The sequence below is a fragment of the Gymnoscopelus microlampas genome (genome assembly GCF_963454915.1).
Source record: "Gymnoscopelus microlampas genome assembly, chromosome: 19".
NCBI classification, from domain to species: Eukaryota; Metazoa; Chordata; class Actinopteri; order Myctophiformes; family Myctophidae; genus Gymnoscopelus; species Gymnoscopelus microlampas.
Window position 1 is genome coordinate 42220674 of NC_139956.1, and position 21537 is coordinate 42242210.

At 42.3% G+C, this 21537-nt stretch overlaps 1 protein-coding gene and 1 long non-coding RNA gene across 5 annotated transcripts in view; one reads left to right on the forward strand and one right to left on the reverse strand.

Moving 5' to 3' along the window:
• LOC311035322 overlaps window positions 1-1997 on the reverse strand; it is a 228107-nt gene extending 226110 nt beyond the window's left edge. The window contains exon 1 of the long non-coding RNA XR_014599694.1: window positions 1950-1997. This is a non-coding gene — a long non-coding RNA (uncharacterized lncRNA). The remainder of the gene's footprint in view (window positions 1-1949) is intronic.
• The window catches only part of pde5ab (phosphodiesterase 5A, cGMP-specific, b), a 168865-nt gene that overhangs the window by 56771 nt on the left and 90557 nt on the right, over window positions 1-21537 (forward strand). The window contains exon 1 of one of the 4 annotated variants that reach the window (XM_084043452.1): window positions 14759-14889. The exons of the other annotated variants lie outside the window; for them this stretch is intronic. Within the exon in view, the coding sequence (XP_083899578.1) occupies window positions 14786-14889 (104 nt within the window). The 5' untranslated portion in view covers window positions 14759-14785. Of the gene's footprint in view, window positions 1-14758; window positions 14890-21537 lie in introns of those variants that run through there. 4 annotated transcript variants of the gene reach the window in all.

The window sequence follows — 21537 nt, forward strand, 5'->3', positions numbered from 1 at the left end:
ATAGCAGTGGAGTAAAAGTACAATATTTGCCTCTGAGACGTAGTAGAAGTAAAAGTACAGAAAACTGGAAATACTCCAGTAAAGTAAAAGTACCTCAAAATTATACTTAAGTAACAGTACTTGAGTACATGTACTTTACACCACCGCCCTCCTCCCCCTCTCTCCTCTCTCTCTCGGTCAGATTTATTCGGGGTGACCGTGCACTGGGTTGTGACGTTGTGCAGGGACGCGGCAGGCCTGCGTTTTCTCAAAGCGTTCGAGCCCAGTGGAGGAGAGCCATTAAACATAGTAGAGCCGTGTGCTCACAAACAACACTCCCTTGCTCGCACGCTTCCCAAGAACGGAACCACCGCTGAAGAAAAAGCCTCTCAATCTCTAGCACTGCATGTTTAGTTTTTGGTATATATATTCATATAGGTCTATATCGTTGGTGTGCATTTCCGTAAAGGAATGCCCTACGTCAGGGGTCTTCAACGTTTTCAGGCCAAGGACCCCCTAGCTGAGAGAGAGATGAAGCAGGGACCCCATACTCTATATTATATAACATTGTGTTTCAGATTAAAGTTTTTTTTTACTTAGTCTGCTATTTTTTCCCCTCTACACCTATAGCCTCTTTGCCAAAAATAGCCGATCTACAAGCTCTCAACGCCTCGCAGCACGAGGCGTTGAGAGCTTGTAACTCTAAAGTATCAGAGCCGCAAGCTCGAAACGCGTGACGATTTGCTACTTTTGAATTTGAATCCTGAAAAGTAACACTTTTGGACATATGAGGTTTCCACCTGACAGAGACGATACCTATAGGTTACTATCGTAACCCCGGTTATATGAAGTACGAAGCGAGAGGTAAATATACATAAACTGTATATTTCCCCCTCGCAGTGTCAGCTTGGGAATTTTGCAAGGAATGTGACTTTCTACAACATTTCCAATCATTATTTTTTTCATGTCAGTACGTAAGTAAGCTTTGCCGAGTCATGTGACCAATAGGGCAAGGAGCCTATCTCCTGTTTCTGTATGCTGTGACCCTCTGGACATGACGCTACTATGTCAGAGGGACTTTACCCCCCAATCCAACCCTTGATGCTGAGTGCCAAGCAGGGGTCCCATGTTTTATAGTCTTTGGTATGAACCGGGGAATCGAACCCCAACCTCCCATTTTCAGGGGGGACACTCTAACCACAAGACCACTGAGATGTTTTTGTATCTAATTTTTTCATATCAAGGACCCCCAAATTAATATGCATATGGCCACAGACCCACCATCTGAAAATACTTTTGCAGTTTTCCAAATGTGTTCATGTTTTTTTTTTAATTGCACAGCACGTTTTGAGCTTGTAGGTCTGCTACTTTCTGTGCAAAATGACGTGTGTAACTTGTACTGTGCGTGTGCGCGCGTGCATGCGTCTGTCTGTCTGTCTGTCTGTCTGTCTGTCTGTCTGTGTGTGTGTGTGTGTGTGTGTGTGCGCGTGCGTGCGTGCGTGCGTGCGTGCGTGCGTGCGTGCGTGCGTGCGTGCGTGCGTGCGTGCGTGCGTGTGTGTGCGCGTGCACAACATTGGTTTACATTGGACCGCAGGCTGTAAAGTGCACTCTGGACTGTTTAAGCCATTGAATGCATGTAGGATCAGTACAGACACAGTGAGGCATTCAGATGCATGAGTGCTCAGCTGCACGCCATACCACTCTGTCTGTCTGTCTGTCTGTCTGTCTGTCTGTCTGTATCTGTATCTGTGTCTGTGTCAGTGTCTCTCTCTTTATCTCTCTCTCTCTCTCTCTCTCTCTCTCTCTCTCTCTCTCTCTCTTTCTCTTTCTCTCTCTACCTCTATCCCTCTCTCCCCTCCATCTCTCCCTCTCCCTCTCCCTCTCCCTCATGCTACTTCTCTGGTCCTAGCGGACTGGGAGCCATGTATTTTGGCACGGTGATCCATCTGTCCCTTCCTTCTCAGAGTCACCGTGGGTGATTCCAGAGCTGCGCTAGCCCCCCCCCTTGTGAAAAAAAAAGACGTTTTTTTTACCGTGTTCAGCACCTACAGTATGCGCTACTCTCTGAAAACACGCTTTTTTACCGTGTTTGGCACCCCCGGTGTGTTAATAAACTATTCAATCAATACATCAATTCAGTGGTTCAGATCTCCATATGGCCATAAAGGACAGACAGACAGATACAGAGATGTTCATATATGGGCATAAAAGGGACATGATCCATCGTCCTGTTGTTGTAGACTGTATGAAAAGAATGGACGAAGAAACGGCATTGGTTTCTACAAATTCGGCAAGTAGTCGCGGCACTCGGTGCGCGGAACTCGGTGCGCGGCACTCGCTATGAGCTTGTATATCTGCAATTTTTTAATAGCCCAAAGAAAACTATAAATGACACGGATGCTGTCCCGGCCTTAATGGGTTAATTAAGTCGACTTAACTTGACTTTTTAGTGAATGCCCCAGTTCCCACCTGATGTTGTGTGGGAGGTCTGACTGCTCCAGATCGTGCTGAATGACTGCTAGCTTGCATAACGTCTTCAAACTAGGACAAAAGTCTAAGACATACAGGTCAGTGGATTCACCCTCACCTCCAAAGAGGAAGATACGATCTCCCACCATGCAACAGCACATGCCAAACATCCCTGAACCCGGGCCTTTCCCCTTGGGCTCAACCTTCTTCCAGGAGAAGGTCTCTGGACTGAATGTCCACAGATCATTGAAGCACTGGTTATTGTTGCAGCCACAAAGTATGTACAGCTCTCCATTGTAGGCAAAGGCTGAATGACCCGTGCGTCCTTCTGGAAGAAGCCGTGGTGAAGGTGTGCTCAGCCAGCAGTTGGTCTCTGTGTCAAACACTCTGGAGTTGAAGCGGTAGTCACCATAACCCCCAATTAAAAACATCTTTGTCCCGATGATGGTGGCAGAGTGACAATTTGAAACAGGTGGCGGAGTTCCTGTGGTGTCAATTAAAGACCAGACCATTGTGATGGTGTCCAACTTGTAGATGTCATTGGTGTGTCCAGTGAAGGTCCATCCTCCGATTACGTACATGACCTTCCCCAAGACACAGGCTGAGATGTGGTACCACCACCCAGTCACTGGAACAGTCCCAGAAACCTGTGGTTTGAACCATCTGTGGGTGTCGACATAATATGCATAAAGCACGTTGCAGTAATAAAATCTTCCGCAGATGTAAATAACATCTTCTATCAGCACTGCTGTGTGGCCCCGGAACCTGTCCGGAATCGCAAGGGGACGTTCTGGGGTTAACTTCATCCAGCGCAAACACACTGTGTTGAAGACAAACACACCCATCTTAGAATCCTGACCATCGTTGTACCTTCTGCCCGTCATGTTGGCGTCCGGTCCAAAGGAGTACAGCTTGTTTCCCACGGCAACAGCAGCATGACGACATCCTCTCTTTGGCACGTGGTTGAGACGAAGGGTCCACTGGAACATTTCACAACACCGTCAGCTACTGCGGATCACAGAGGATTAATTCGGTCTCGCTCCGACTACTTTATTTGTGTGTTTGATTACTTATAATAAGGGTGCAGTCAGTGACATCATGGAGAGACTGACCAATCCGTGAGGCCGATGCCTGTCATTCTCCCATCTATGGTCAATTGATCACCATAGCTAACCCCAGCGCAAGACAATCTCAGTACCGGGACATCACACTCATGACATCATAAATCTCCATATCTTCATAACGTTCGGAGGAAGTCGCTAAACAGTGTCTTGTTTATTTCACAATTCATTACTAGTGTTAATTTGGACAGCAAATTGTTGATTGATTGTTTTAGTCTTTTGAATAGAATTCCATTTAGTTTTTTCCTCCCCCTCCCTGTGTCTCTCTCTCTCTCTCTCTCTCTCTCTCTCTCTCTCTCTCTCTCTCTCTCTCTCTCTCTCTCTCTCTCTCTCTCTCTCTCTCTCTCTCTCTCTCTCTCTCCCCGGTACATGGGTGTACCCGTGTGTGTGTGTGTGTGTGTGTGTGTGTGTGTGTGTGTGTGTGTGTGGCCACCCTGGGTGATATGCTGCTGATAGGATTGTGTTTGGAAAGTTTTGCCTTATCTCAGGGAGGCTTGGTTTACAATAGAACTCTATCTGTTTAATCAAGGAGACGTTGTAGCAGCGTGGGGGGAAAGGCCCGATGTTTGACATCAACTCTCCCTTATACGCACGCACATGCACGCATACACATATACACACAGTACATACACTAAACACAGTGGTGTAGAGTATCTAAGTACATTTACTCAAGTACTGAACTTGAGTACACTTTTGAGGAATTTTTACCTTACTGGAGTATTTCCCATTTTCTGTACTTTACCCCCTCTACCCCACTACATCTCAGAGGCAAATATTGTACTTTTTACTCCACTACAATTATTTGAAAACTTTAGTTACTAGTTACATTTTATACATAGGCTATTTGAAAATAGCAGATCTACAAACTCACAATGTGTCGCATCGCGACGCGTTGTGAGCTTGTAGGTCTGCTATTTTCAAACATTTTGGTACTTTTACTTTCGGTATTTTAAGTACTTTTTGATGTCAATACTTTTGTACTTTTACTCAAATTTTCAATTCTGGACTTTTATTTGTAACACAGTATTTCTATATTACAGTATTGGTACTTTTACTGAAGTAAAAGATTTGAGAACTTTTTCCACCACTGACTAAACATGCACATTCCCCTGCCTGCTGTTAGATGAGTGGCTTCACCCTGGACATCTCACACACACACACACACACACACACACACACACACACACACACACACACACACACACACACACACACACACACACACACACACACACACACACACACACACACACACACACACACACACACACACACACACACACGCACGCACACGCAGCCAAGGGTGAAAAGCTTTTAGTACGTTAAGTACATTTTGATGCCACTACTTTTCTACTTTTACTCAAGTACATTTTGAAATCCAGACTTCTACTTGTAACAGAGCATTTCTACATTGCATTATTGATACTTTTACTTAGTTAAAACATTTGAGTACTTTTTCCACCACTTAGACTTAGATGGCTAAAGGTTTTCTAGATTCTTAAAGGAGCAGTTCCAAAGTACTACTGCTCCAGAGTAGGGGACGCTCATAGGTACTCCACCAGAGGGAGCTCCTCTGACCCCCCCAAGTTCAAGTGGCTCAAGGGTAAGAATGAACTCTACTACGCAGCCACTACATGATGGAATGCTCAACTAACAGCCCTGAAAGTTTAAACTTGAAGTTTAACGCTGACCCACAAGCATGAATCATGGACTGTCAATTTGGACTAGATTTGTTCTTCGACCGGCCTTCCACGGCTCACGTGTCATCCCCCATGTGTCAACACACACACACACACACACACACACACACACACACACACACACACACACACACACACACCCACACACACACACACAGACCTCCTATGTCATTGGCAAACTGCATATTTGTGTATAGATGTTTTTGTTGCACTGTTGTTTTTGACCAGTTGTGTGTGAGTGTTGAATGTTCTACAGACCAAGCCTTAGCTTTTTTCTTTTTTTTTGGGGGGGGGGGGGGGGGGGGGGTGGGGGGTTGTTATCCATTTGGCGTGTTTTTAACTTGTGTACTACCTGTACCTTTTACAACAAATCAAATTGCAACAGAGCGTTTAGACATATTGCTGTTTTACTGAAAGATCTAGTACCTGACAATAGATGCCAAAACATTTTTTTTAAAACATTTTTTGTTTATTTGTTAATATATTTTTCAAAAGTCCCTAAAAAGCCAATCTTAATTACTTCCTGTAAACGAAAACATGCTGTGTGATGACATCTATCAACTTTCATCAATATAAATTAATCTTGATTCCGTTCACCTGTGTGATTCCCCATAGCTGCACGTTCCTTCAAACACAGCTGATTTTAATTACAGAACTATTCCGTTTTGAATCTCATTCAAATATGACTTCCAGACGGTGTATAACACGTTGTAAACTTAATCTGCACACTAAAATATGTATCTGAAAACATTATAGGTTAGAAATACGCAACTTGGTAACAAACATTCTGCACAATGGCCATCCCTCTCTTTCTTACAAACAATAACACTGCGCACCATGTGAATGAGGCTCTACCATGCCATAGCCTGACGGGATGGAGCCTTCTGATAGGTTGCGAGGCCGTTTCAGACTGAAACTCCAAAATAAAACGACCGAAAATGTAATTGCACTGGATCTTTAAGTAAAATAGGAAATCGGAGTACTTTTCCATCCACCACTGAAATACACACCACACACACACACACGCACACACGCACACACGCGTATGTGTGTATTCATATTCCTCCCTTCTTTTACCTCGGCTGGCCTTTGGTGCATCCTCCAGGGACTTGAGTGTTTGTTCAGAGAGCCTTTCAATTATATCAGCTTACAGGTCCTGCTTCAGGGAACAGAGAGAGAGAGAGAGAGAGAGAGAGAGAGAGAGAGAGAGAGAGAGAGAGAGAGAGAGAGAGAGAGAGAGAGAGAGAGAGAGAGAGAGAGAGAGAGAGAGAGAGAGAGAGAGAGAGAGAGAGAGAGAGAGAGAGAGGTGGAAAAAGTACTCAAATGTTTTACTTAAGTAAAAGTACTCTGTTACAAGTAAAAGTACACAAAAAAAAAAGCCAAACCTAACTGCAACATGCAAACCGAAAGCGAAGCAAGACCTAACTTATTGGAGACCCAGACAGACAAACAGCTTGGAGAGGCAGACACACAAACAGCGCACGCATGCGCGCGACTCTCTATTGTATATTAGGATGCATAAAAATCTTTTGAAAATAGCCGATCTACAAGCTCACAATGCGTCGCATCGCGACGCATTGTGAGCTTGTAGATTGGCCATTTTCAAATGGCCTAAATGTATATAGTGCTGAAGTGGTTAATGTATGTTTTGTAATAATAATCAAAATCTACAAAGTAACTAGTAACTAAAGTTTTCATATAATTGTAGTGGAGTAAAAGTAGAATATTTGCCTCTGATATGTAGTGGAGTAAAAGTACTGACAATTGGAAATACTCCAGTTGTTTATCAAGTTCTTTAAAAACTATTAATGTTGCACAGTAGCCTAATTGCACATCCACAAATGGACTCTTATAGATCCTTTAAAGAAGTGGTTCTCAAACATTTTGCTGTCAAGGACCCCCCCAAAATGTATTTGGCCACGGACCCCCATCTGAACATGTTTGTTTTGTTTTTTTTGCCAGGGACCCCCAGAAGAGAAGATTTATGTTAAAAAGAATTCTAAATTACTCAAATGTTTTCCTACATTTTCGATACTTTTGCTGGGGACCCCCTGGAAAAAAAAGTGGCTTCAAAACGGTCTGTAGAAACCAATTGGGCTTTGCTGTGTCCATATTTTTTCACAGTCTATGATCATGACGCAACTCCACATAACAGGCCCTGACCATTAGTGCTAATATTTTCCACGATTTTGCGTTTTCTTCACAAGTCACTTGTTGATACAACTCCTACAACTTTTGTCCAAAAAGCTCACACAAATCACTACACATCATCTCTGAAGTCATGTGATCACGATATATACAGGGCACAGCAGTGGTGGCCATTTTGTGGTGCAACCGTTATAAAACCCATTCATTTTCCCCATATAGAGATTTCCGAAAAATATTGATGTACATTATGTTAAGCCTGGAACGAAGCCATCCAGGCTCCTGGTGAATCATGACCATAAAACATTTGATTCTGTGTCGAAACATATTTGAATATTTGATAATATTATATGTTATTTTTAATAAAATGTTTTATTTTGCCTGGCGGAGGAGACCTGTGCTCCGAGCAGTGGTGGAAAAAGTACTCAAATGTTTTACTTAAGTAAAATTAGCAATACTGCAATGCAGAAATACTCTGTTACAAGTAAAAGTCCGTAATTCAAAATGTACTTGAGTAAAAGTACAAAAGTATCGGTATCAATGTAAAGTACCAAAAGTAGAAAGTACTCATTATGTAGAATTTTCCATTTCATAAGTTTTCAAATGTATAAATTGCATACAAATCTTTTAAAAATATCAGATCTACAAGTAGATCGGCTATTTTCAAATGGCCAAAATGTATTTAGGGCTGAAGTGGTTACTGTATGTTTTGTAATAATAATCCAAATCTACAAAGTAAATAGTAACTAAGGTTTTCATGTAATTGTAGTGGAGCAAAAGTACAATATTTGCCTCTGAGACGTAGTGGAGTAGAAGAGTAAAAAAGTATTGAAAATTGGAAATACATGCACCAGTAAAATAAAAATACATCAAAATGGTACTCAAGTACAGTACTTGAGTAAATGTACTTTGTTACTTTCCACCACTGGCTCCGAGGAGCACACTTTTCTCGTTACTGGTAGTGGACACGCTTTGTTTGGGTGTACAGGCCCAAAGTGTGTCCCGTTTCAAAGTGCGAGATCAAAGACACAAGTTTGCAAAAACAGCTTGTTGCTACGGCATGATTTACTCTGCAAAACACAAGGTTGCCACCGCACGACTTGTGGTGGAAGAAACGTGTTCTTCGTCAGTAATATGGCAACAACAGCGAGCTGAGTGTGTGGACTTTTTGATCTTGTGCTGTAACTCATTGGTTCTCAAAAGTGGAGTAACAGGGGGTCCCCAGCAACATTTCTTAATATAGCATCACAGTCAATTTTAACCACTTTAACCACATGTTATAGTGTGGCTATATTTTTTATACATATATATATATATATATATATATATATATATATATATATATATATATATATATATATATATATATATATACATATATACATATATACATATATATACATATATACATATATATATATATATATATATATATATATATATATATATATATATATACATGAAGTTCGGTCAGTCCTATAGGGAAAGACAGGGCCACTCAGTCCGCTTCTCCGGAACTACTTTGCCGGAACTCGGGGAGGCTCTGGCACGTGGAAGGACTAGGCTCTGTGGGTGGCCTCCTGGCCGGGCTCCTCCTTCGTCTCACCAGGTCCAGGACCTGAGCGCAGTACCAGATCCTCTGCACCATCCCGATCCAAACATTTCCTTCTGGCGTGATAGTTCCTTGGGCCGATACCACTAGATTGGGCCGTCTAATGGTATTAGCTCCACTTGCGGTTTGCTGGAATGCCTTCCTTTGCCCTCCTAAACGCCTCACCGTGGGTGTGTTGGGCTTCTTCCTCACGGAAGACACAGCTTGGGGCGCTAACCCATACTGCTCCCGGTATGCCGTCTACATTCCGGCTGTCACCCGTCTCTCCGGTGGTCACCAAACTATTCCTGGTTTTCACGTCGTCTAATTCCTATGAGCCACTATAAATATAGTCACTCTATAAAGAATACATCACATGGATGCACCTGGGACGTATCATCAGCGTTGTATGTATGTATGTATGTATGTATGTATGTATGTATGTATGTATGTATGTATGTATGTATGTATGTATGTATGTATGTACGTATGTATGTACAGTATGTATGTATGTACATACGTACACTGTGGTGGTCATTCATGAAATTGTAGAAGCATAGCAGAGACAAGTTGTGACCTGCTCAGCCTCTGAAATGCATTAAGGTATGAACTGGAGTGACACAGCCTGAGGGGTAGACCTTTATGGTGGTAGTTTTTACTAAAGTACATTTTGAATTACGGACTTTTACTTGTAACAGAGTATTTCCACATTGCAGTATTGGTAGCCTACTCCTACTCAAGTAAAACAAATGAGTACTTTTTCCACCACTCGTTGTCTGCAATTATGTGTGCGTCTGCACATATAATTGTAGGTATCCGCGCTATGCGTGTGCCTATTTCCGTATGTGTGTGTGTGTGTGTGTGTGTGTGTGTGTGTGTGTGTGTGTGTGTACGTAATGTATGCATGTGTGCATGAGTATCTACACAGCCTGTGTTGATACAGTGTGTGTGTGTGTGTGTGTGTGTGTGTGTGTGTGTGTGTGTGTGTGTGTGTGTGTGTGTGTGTACGTAATGTACTATGCATGTGTGCATGAGTATCTACACAGCCTGTGTTGATACAGTGTGTGTGTGTGTGTGTGTGTGTGTGTGTGTGTGTGTGTGTGTGTGTGTGTGTGTGTGTGTGTGTGTGTGTGTGTGTGTGTGTGTGTGTGTGTGTGTGTGTGTGTGTGTGTGTGTGTGTGAGAGAGTGCATGCACACTCACACACGTGCACACTTTCAGGGCGTCTTTAGAGCGCAAGAGGCTATATGCACTGCAGCCATATTGGATAGAAATTGGGCGACTTCCTTCACAGGTTTTACCAATGACACTAATTAAGGCTCTGTTCCATTTAGTGTAGCACAGTGGACCCCATAACTCTGAGAGTGTACAAATGGTTCTCGTAAGGGTCCATACGGGTCCATAAGGTCGCCTTAAGGGGCCATTTGGAACCCCCTCAAGGAACCATGAGGGTACCTGGACCACAGTTTGAGACCCACTGGTGTAGCAGAGTGTTTGCAGTGAGCCAATTAACATGCACAATATCATCACCCTGACTCTGTTTGACCAGAATGGAACAGAGCCTTCACTAGTATCATTGATAACACCTTTGAAGGAAGTAAGGAAGAGGCCCAATTTCTTTCCGATATGGCTGAGAGCACAAGTGAGAGCCTGTTTCTCAACGTCCAGCCCGTGGACCACCAGGGGGTCCAAATGGACTGTTATGGGACTGTAACTGTCAGAGGAGAATTAACACAGAGACAGGGATCTTACATTGTAGATTTGAGGTCCCAGAGATTAAAGGGATAGTTCACCCCCAAAATTACTTTTTTTTTCTCCAATCGATTAGTCACCCCATGGAGAGTTGAATTCATGGATATTTTTTTTGTTTTTGTCTTATTCCTTAGCCAATAATGTGATGACCGGCAGCGGTTCCAGTAGGAGACACAAAGAGTCTCCTTTCTGTCTCCTACCGGAACCGCTGCCTACCGGTCCACTGGTCATCAAATTATTGGCCATTGGAATGCGACAAAAACAAAAACATATCCATGAATTCAACTCTCCATGGGGTGACTAATCGATTCATTTTTTGGGGGTGAACTATCCCTTTAAAACAAAAAATCATACGATTCTGGGATTAATGCATCTTTGAAATGCTTGAGGATCATCAATCCAGTAGCCTCGGTACCCAGGCTTCTCTCTCTCTCTCTCTCTCTCTCTCTCTCTCTCTCTCTCTCTCTCTCTCTCTCTCTCTCTGAGTGCTGGACACAGGGGGGTGGAGAGACGGCTATAGAGTGGGGGTCATATATGTGCCCATGGGAGGCAGATTAGTGGTGTTGGTGGTGATGGGTTGTCCCCCCCCCCAGACCCAGAGGGACAAGGAGGGACCATCTGTTGGTAAAGTGACACCACCAGTGGGATAGTGTGTGGGGGGGGGGGGGGACACACATCCACCACGGAGGAGAGGGTCAGAGCGTGGCGCAGAGCGCGACAGATAACTAGATATGGATTGGAGGGGCCTCACAGAGCGAAGCCATTAGCGCTCATCGATCAAAGCGATATATATTAAGCCCCCCCCCATCGGCACCTTTTTGGTTCATTCAAACCGCTACCGCAGTCGTGGTGAACTAGGACCCCCTGTTTGTATGTTATAGGCCACGGGCTAGACCCCTGTAACTAAGAGTTATAGGTCCATTGTTTACCTGGTATATCGTTTTTTTTTTTTTCTTCTTTTCTTTTCCCCACGATTTTGCAACCCCATTTTCTTCATCCAGTGCCAATTGTCTAAGTAATCCTGGGCACTACACTCCCTCTGCCAGCCTGGGGAGAGCCCAGAGCCGAGCTCATGCCTCCTTCAATGCATGAGGAGTGAGCAGGCTGCTTCTTATCACCTGACAGGGGGGAGTTTCCCCGGTAGGACGTAGCGTGTGGAAGGAACACGCTATTCCAACCAGTTCCTTTCCCCTCCATCAGGCGCCCCGGCTGGCCAGGGGGAGGCAGTATAGTGAGGGTACCTCACAGCGGGACACGGGGAGAACATGCAAACTCCACACATATTATTCTTTTGATAGTATATTGTTTAACCCAGGGGTCTTCAACGTTTTTAGGCCAAGGACCCCCTAGCTGAGAGAGAGATGAAGCAGGGACCCCGTACTCTATATTGTATAAAATTGTGTTTCAGATTAAAGTTTTTTTTTTTACTTAGTCTGCTCTTTTTTCCCTCTTTGCCAAAAATAGCAGATCTACAAGCTCTCAACGCCTCGCAGCGCGAGGCGTTGAGAGCTTGTAGATCTGCTATTTTCGGCTAATGTTCTCCTCAGAAAAGGAATTCTAGGGTTCAAGTGGTTAATGTAAAAAAAAAACTAAATCCTATCACACAACGATTTGGCGGACCCCCTATAGTAGCTCTGAGGACCCCCTAGGGGTCCCGGACCCCCTGTTGAAGACCCCTGGTTTAACCTGACGCTAGGTTCTTGGTTTACCTGTGATCCTAGTTTACTGAGGCACCACAATGTCTCTCTGCATTTGATGTGTTATGTGTTTACCTTGCTTATTGCAAGTCGCTCTGGATAAGAGCGTCTGCTAAACGCCTACGTTTTACATTTTAAAGGTCCATTTGGTTACAAACTACCACTCATTTAGCTGGGGACGGACCACAAAGCTATATATGTGTTTTTATTTTCAAAGTGCTGTATTGATAGTGATACAGAAGGCCATTACAGGTTTTTATTGGTTAAAGATTGTCGGGTGGAAAACTTGTATGTTCAAACAATTTAAATATGGAGATATGGAGGTTTCTGCCTGACAATGGCCGACATTGACTCTTCATTGACTCTTCTTGCAGATATAAGATTAATGGATCAAGCTCTATGGCATCACAATGTACTTAAAGTACCAAAAGTAAAAGCACTCAATACGCAAAATGTCCCATTTCACAGGTTTTCAATTTTTTTTTGAAAGTACTTGATCTACTAACTCACGACGCGACGCGTTTTGAGCTTGTAGTTCGGCTATTTTCAAATAGTGGAATTAGATCAGGCTGAAAGTGGTTAATGTATGTTTTGTAATAATACTCTAAATCTACAAAGTAACTAACTAAAGTTGTCTAGTAATTGTAGTGGATTAAAAAGTATAATATTTGCCTCTGAGATGTGGAGTAGAAGTACAAATATTGGATATCCCAGTAGAGTAAAAAATACCTGCAAATTGTATATAAGTACAGTACTCAAGTAAATGTACTTAGTTACTATCCACCACTTATGGAAGGTTTAGTAGTGGATTTAAAGTCCACTATTATTCTCCACCCTCAGGTTTAGACCCCATCATAAGCTAGTGAAATAAAAACAAATTCTATTATAAGGCCCTTTGTGAAAGAAAACGGACAAAGAGAAAATATGGTTTATTATTCCCCCGAAGAGGATATAATAAATAGATATTCATTGCGAAATTGTATAATAAATAAACAACAAACGTTATCCCGTGGCTTTAAAGCGGAGAATGTGATTCGTTCAGGGACGTGCGTGTGCGCAAATACACACACACACACACACACACACACACACACACACGCACATGCACACTTACGCACACACACGCAAACACACGCACACGCACGCACGCACGCACGCACGCATGCACACGCATGCACACTTACGCACACACACGCACACACACAAGCACACACGCACGTACGCACGCATGCACACACACACACACACACACACACACACACACACACACACACACACACACACACACACACACACACACACACACACACACACACACACACCGTGGTGTAAAGTAACTAAGTACATTTACTAAAGTACTGTACTTAAGAACACTTTTGAGATTTGTTTTACTTTACTGGAGTATTTCCAATGTTCAGTACTTTTACTTCTACTCCAACACATCTCTGAGGAAAATATTGTACTTTTTACTCCACAACAATTATTTGAAAACTTTAGTTAGCCTACTAGTTACTTTGTAGATTTGTATTATTATTACAAAACATACAGTAACCACTTCAACCCTATATACATTTATTTCAGCCAATTGAAAATAGCAGATCTACAAGCTCACATCACAATTGTAAGCAGGTAGATCTGCTATTTTCAAAAGATTGAAAGATTTGAAAACTTATGAAATGTATGTATTCTGCATAATGAGTACTTTCTACTTTTGGCACTTAAGTACATTTTGATACTGATACCTTTGTACTTTTACTCCAGTAGATTTTGATTAACAGACTTTTTCTTGTAACAGAGTATTTCTGCATTGCAATATTTATATTTGAAAATTGAGTAGTTTCTTCCACCACTAACACACGTGCGCGCGCGCGCGCACCCACGTGCGTGTGTGTGTGTGTGTGTGTGTGTGTGTGTGTGTGTGTGTGTGTGTGTGTGTGTGTGTGTGTGTGTGTGTGTGTGTGTGTGTGTGTGTGTGTGTGCACACACAGAGAGAGAGAGAGAGAGAGAGAGAGAGAGAGAGAGAGAAGGAGGGGGGCGGCGTTGCCTCTCTGACAACAGACGCACTCTCTTCAGCCGTTAGAGAGAGAGAGTCCATATATGCGCTCATCATGTAGAGATCAGCGCTACATAATATATAGCTCTTTAATTTACACTAATCTGCGTTCACACACACACTCCGGATCAGAGTGAATTACCCGCGTTATTAGGTATAGCAGGTTTATTCATTTAAACCCAGATCAGATGGGTCTATCGGTATAATCTGTGGAGAGAGAGAGAGAGAGAGAGAGAGAGAGAGAGAGAGAGAGATCGGGTTTTTTTCTCGGCTACTATTATGGACGATCCTTGCTGCTATTCCCCCGAATGCGAGAGGATGGAAGCGTGGCTGGACGATCACCTGGAGTTCACCCACTCCTACTTCACCAGGAAGGCTTCCAGGTAATGACAGAGAGACATCCAGAGAGAGAGAGAGAGAGAGAGAGAGAGAGAGAGAGAGAGAGAGAGAGAGAGAGAGAGAGAGAGAGAGAAGGTGATCCCTCAGACCGCTCGTTTAAAAAAAAAACCGATTTATTCCGTGTTTGCTCAACGAAAACGCCGTTTTAAAGTTTTATACGTTAAGCCTCGGTCGTTATAAACCTTGGTGTGGTGTGCTGTCTTTCTCTTTCACTTCGTTCAGTCGTCTGGTCCCTGTCTGTCTGTTGGTTGGTTGGCTGTCAGTTTGACAGGTGGCGTCGTGAGCTTGTACATCTAGTTTACTTAAGTAAAACATGTGAGTGCTTCCATCACTGCCTTCCATTGATAACACTGATGATGACTGATCATATAAGTTATGATCCATTAGTGATCCACGTGTTTGTCTTTTTGGGGGGACCCCGGACCCCCGATTAACTCTCAAGAGCAGTTGGTTCTCAAGTTTTTTCATGCCAAGGACCCCTAAATTGATATACATTTGGCCAAGGAAGCAAATATTTGAGTTAAAAATGTTTGCTTAAAAAAAATATGTATATATTCAAAGGTTTGCACACATTTTCAAGATCTTTCAAAAATAGCATATATACAAGCTCATAGCGGTGCCGCCCTATGAGCTTGTAGATCTGCTATTTTTGAATAGCCAAAGCTCAGTGGTTAAAATGATTGTGACGCTATGTTAACTCATTTTGCTGGGGACCCCCTGGAACCCCCTGAAGGACCACTGGCTGACAACCACTGCTCAAGAGCATTCAAATGGAACGGGTCCATTTGGTTCCTTTTGAAATCTATTAAGAGTTCCCAACCGACTTCCAGACCCCCGTAAAGGGTTCATTTGGACCCCACCCCCCTCAATGAACCCCTCTGTACCCTCCCTCACTCACTCACTCAGTAACCTCTCTAGTGCAGGGTCAACAGGGGGTCCGGGACCCCTAGAGGGTCCTCAGAGTTACTACAGGGGGTCCCCCAAATCTTTGTGTGATAGGATGTTTTATTTTACATTAACCACTTGAACCTTAGTATCCCTTTTCTGAGGAGAACTTTAGCCAAAATTAGCTATTTTTGGCAAAGAGTTATAGGTGTGTAGAGGGAAAAAAGAGCAGAGAAAAGTTGATCTGAATCATGAGTTATAGCGGTGACTTTGGTGCATTTGAGGTGTAGTGTGTTGTTTGTTGTGTAGGAGGATAGATAATGTATCTGGTTGGGATGTTGTGACCACTGTGGTGCATTGGTACAAATGCAGAGAGACTAATGTACTTAGTTACTTTACACCACTGCCAAAAGCACAGTCAAAAACAAGGAATCATATGTGTAACAGAAAGTACACATATGAATGCGAAACACACTGAGCTGACAGACTAAAAAAACAAACTATTCAAACACACCTGGGTTTAATTAAATTGAACACACCTGGCCCTGTAATTAGCTGCCAGTTATTAGCTGAACACAAATGATCAGTCAAGTGATACAATACACCTATAAGGTCACAGACAGTGACCCACATAACTGAATAGAATGAAGTCCTTCGTCCCAGTAGTGTGTTTGCTTTACTACGGAGGTGCACAATCACTACTGAACTGCACACTTTCAAACAAGGCCCTCCATATAATCATTAACTTTTATTGTCACCATTGATTCAGTTCAACTCGTGCAACACTTTGGAATTATGTCCCTGCTGCTCCTTATGTAGTAGCCTAGTTAGTATAGCAGTGGTGTAAAGTAACTATCTACTCAAGTACTGTACTTAAGTACAATTTTGAGGTATTTTTACTTTACTGGAGTATCTCCAATTTTTTGTACTTTTACTTCTACTCCACTACACTTGTACTTCTTTACTGCAGAGAGATGCAAAGTATTGTGAGCTTTTCAAATGATGTGTATACATTGTATACATTTGAAAACTTCATAATAACGGCATAATGAGAACTTTCTACTTTTGGTGCTTTAGGTACATTTTGATGCCAATACCTTTGTACTTTTATTCAAGTACATTTTGAATTCTGGATTTGTACTTGTAACAGAGTAGTTCTACATTGCAGTATTGCTACTCTTACTTAAGTACAAAATGTGAGTACTTTTTCCACCACTGTGTAGTAGTATATAGGCTGCATTTTGTTTTCTTCCTCCAAGAAACTGCCTGCAACGTAAACTGAAAATGGTGTTTTTTTTGTATTATAATGAAGCCCAGAAAGTCGATAATAAACCCTTCATAACCTTTCTCAGTAGAGTCAGTTAGGCTACAACATGTGAGCCAAATATCTGTCATGGGAGAATACAGAACAGGCTATAATGCTGTGAAGAATCCACAGTAATAAGCAAAGTATGCCAAAAGATACAGAGAAAACATGTTTGTTTTGGTGCGACAAAGTGAGATGTAAAAGAAACATTAAAAAGATCTGAGATGCAAACATGAAGTAATTGTCCCTTTCATAACAAACACTCTTTAACATTTGGTCCTGTGACTCCTGTCAAACTTTAAGTGGAAGAATAACAGTGGTGGAAAGTAACTAATTACATGTACTCAAGTTCTGTACTTAAGTACAATTTTGAGGCATTTGTAATTTACTTGAGTATTTCCAATTTCCAATACTTTTACTTCTACCCCACCTCATCTCAGAGGAAAATATTGTACTTTTACTCCATTACAATTATTTGAAAACTTTCGTTACTAGTTACTTTGCAGATATACTGTACATTATTATATGATAAAACATGCATTAACCACTTTAGCCCTATTTTATACCTAGGCTATCTGAAAATAGCAGATCTACAAGCACGCGACGCGTTGTGAGCTTGTAGATCTGCCATTTTCAAACCTTTTAGTACTTTTACTTTTGGTGCTTTAAGTATATTTTGATGCCAACACTTTTGTACTTTTACTCAAGTAACATTTTGAACACAGGCCTCTTACTTGTAACTGAGTATGTTTATACTGTGGTATTGGTACTTTTACTTAAGTCAAATATCTGAGTACTTTTTCCACCACGGAAGAAACATTATGCAATAATACGTGCCCATTCCCCATGACGAATAACCGTTTCAAATGCTGGGAAATCCTAGCATTCCTCAGCTGTACAATGCCTATAATTTATGCTCCGTCACTGCGGCGGCGTGCGTCACGCGCCAAAGCAAATAGCCGATCTACAAGGCCACAACGCGTCGCGGAAGCGACGCGTTGTGGGCCTTGTAGACCGGCTATTTGCTTGGCGCGTGACACGGCTTTCAAGTAGCCATATCTGGACATTGAATCAGGCTGGCGTCCTGCCCCACCTCGCCCCGCATGCATACAGGCAGGGCATGAATTTATTCCAGTCAAGTACCACTTATCCACTTTGATCCACTTTAGACTATACCACGGCAACTTAACTAAGTTTTCTTTCCATGGGCTTAATGGCAAGACAATCCACTCTCTATCGCAACTGAAGTTTCCATAAAAAGCTTTGTCAGAAGAGGTGGTGGTGACATTATTCACTCGCGTTTGCTGACATGTTTCCGTTCTCCTGTACTCGCACGGTACCAAAATAGCTTGGTCTTCAAGCTATTGTCATGTCAAGGACCCCCACATTAATATGTATTTGCCTGCATTTGCCTTTTCAAAAATAGCAGATATACAAGCTCGTAGCGCGGCAGCTTGTATATCTGCTATTTTTGAATAGCCCAAAGTCTAAAATAATGCTTTTTGGCTCAAATCTAAAAATGACACAGTTCCAGGTCTTGATGGGTTAAAATAGCTGATGTATTAGGGCTGGTAACATTCCTCAGAATTGTTATTCGAATATTGGTCTTAAAAATTGGCAGATATTCGAATATATTCGAATATTATTTATATTATTAAAATAATAATAATAATAATAATAATAATAATATTCTTTTTTATTTATGTTTATTTGACAGGTACAATACAAACAACAATGTATCAAGTGCTCGGATCCAATAAAACATAATTATGTTTTGTTTGTTTTTATAACTTGATACATAGTTTTTTTGTATTGTCTCTGTCAAATAAACATGATACTGTACGTTTATAGGGGTTAAAGCAGTTAAACTGATTTGGGACCCCTTGGAACCCCCCCACCCCTGGGGGGGTCCCCGAATCCCACTTTCAGAAACTCTGACAAAAAAAAACAATCTAATCAAGGAAACCCAGAGACCTTGTGAGTCACTGGCTTCAGGATAGAGATGTGTGTGTTTGCATACATCAGCAGCTCCTGTGGTTGTTGTTGTGTCCTGGTTTGAGGGGCATCTCTCTCTCTCTCTCTCTCTCTCTCTCTCTCAGAGAGGTTATCGATTGAGCGCCACACCTCTACTGGATACATTAGGCTAAACGGCCTCTTTGTGGGGAGATGCAGGGACGTCACGGGCTCTCAGAAGGTGGGGGGGGATGGACTTTCGGTGGACTATACCCCTTACTTTACACTTTGGCTATTCAAAAAGAGCAGATCTACAAGCTCATAGCGCAGCACCGAGTGCCGCGCTATGAGCTTGTAGATCTGCTATTTTTGAAAAATCGTGAAAAAACATTTGTAACTGTCAGATGTAAACACATTTTGTTTTTTCAAAATTTTGCTTTTTTTGCGGATTTTGTCGTGTTTTGGTTACTTTATTTCGGTTTTAGGGTTAGGTTATTTAATTCTTATTTTTGCCTGATTTTGCCGATTTTTTATTAAAAAAAAAAAAAGAATTATTCTTTTCTTTCAAAAAGTGGGGGGTATGAAATCACGGATCTATGTGAGTGAGGGTGTCGCGTCGTACGCACAGTGAATGGCCGTGACGCCCCTGGGGAGATGCTCAATGGAGCCATACATGGGCTCAGTCAGGTCTGAATCAGACTGGGGGGTCTTACGTGTACACACTGGTTCTCAAACTTTTTCATGTCAAGGTGTCCCCCAAATTGAGCCAGAGGACCCCCCCCCCCCATTTGAAAAGAAATGCCAGGGACCCCCCATAAGAGAAGGATCACGGCCATAGCAGTGATTTTCAACCATTTTAATTTCAAGGATCGGCTATTTGATATGCATTAGAACACGGACCCCCATTTAATGGCTTTTTTTTCAATGGTGTAAAGTAACTAAGTACATTTACTCAAGTACTGTACTTAAAAGCTTTAGTCAAAATGCTAAAGATTACTTTTTGTTGCTCTCCTTCATGGAGCTACTTGCGGATTATACCAGGGTCAGTCCACCTTAGGTGAACACGCACTGTCCCTCTGCACCTTAATCCCCATGTATAACGCACAAACTTTTTTTTATTTTTTTATTATTGCGCTCTTTTTCTCTCTAAGCACCTTAGCGTCTATAAGTATATCATGCACAGTATACATACATTGCTGCTATGCTCAGGCACCTTAGTTTGTCTCTTATCTCAGGTACTTTGTAAATATGTAGATAACTTGTTTTTGGCCTTCTATTGTTCTCTGTTGATCTCCTTCCCACTTAACCCCCTACCCCTCTTCTTTTTCTCTCTCCCCACCAGACGCGTCGCTAGGTCTCTACTAGGTCGGGGGCTTAGCCCCGCAGGCAACAGGCACATGCGTGCCCCTCCTCCCGCACGCACGCGCGTTTTTTTCCACGGATTTCGCGGATTAGGGTGCTTTTTCCCCCGTTTTTTGTTACTTTATTTCGGTTTTAGGGTTAGGGGTAGGGTTAGGTTAGGGTGATAGATATATATTAAAAAAAAGAAAGAAAAAAAACTTTTAATTTTTTATTTTTTTATTTTTTTTATTGGTGGCTTTGGACAAAACATTGGTGGCTATAGCCACCGAAGCCCACCCCTAACGACGCCACTGCTCCCCACTCTTCTTTCTACGGAATTTAACGTTGCGATGGGAGTGTTGTACAAAAACGAATTTGATGATGTGACAATAAACCTGATTCTGATTCTGATTCTAACACATTGGGTGCCAGCATTCTCACCATTGACTGCGCTTTGCTGTTTAAATCTCTAGACTCCACGACGAGCAAATCCACGTAAAAAAAGCATCCATTCATGTAGCGCGATGACCCTGGCTACAGCCTGGAACAATAACATTTCACTCGCGAGTTACAACGGGGACGGATCGCGCATCGCGCATGACCGGTTTTCCCCACCGGAAACAGATTCGGAGATATAGGCGTTTTAAAGAAGGAAATAGACAGGAAGCGGATGGGAGCCATGTTTTTGTTTCCGGTGATCCATTTGGCCTATCCTTCTCAGGATCACAATGGGTACTCCCAGAGCTGCTCCAGCCCCTCCCGTGTGGATATAAACGAAAAAAGCAAAAACACAAAACTCACGTATTTATACGTTTTTTTAGGAAAGTTGGCTCTCCACGGGTGTATTTGCACAACCGTACCGGTACGGTTTTGGCACCCCATGTGTTAAGTACAATTTTCATGTATTTTTCCTTTTCTGGAGTTTCTCCAATTCTCAATTATTTTACTTCTACTCCACTACATCTCAGAGGCAAATGTTGTACTTTTACTCCACTACAATTATTTGAAAAAATATTTACTAGTAAAAATAGCAGATCTACAAGCTCAAAACTAGTACACTGTTACAGCTAGTACAGCTCTACTGTCACTGCACTAGTACACTGTGACAGACACACACACACACACACACACACACACACACACACAC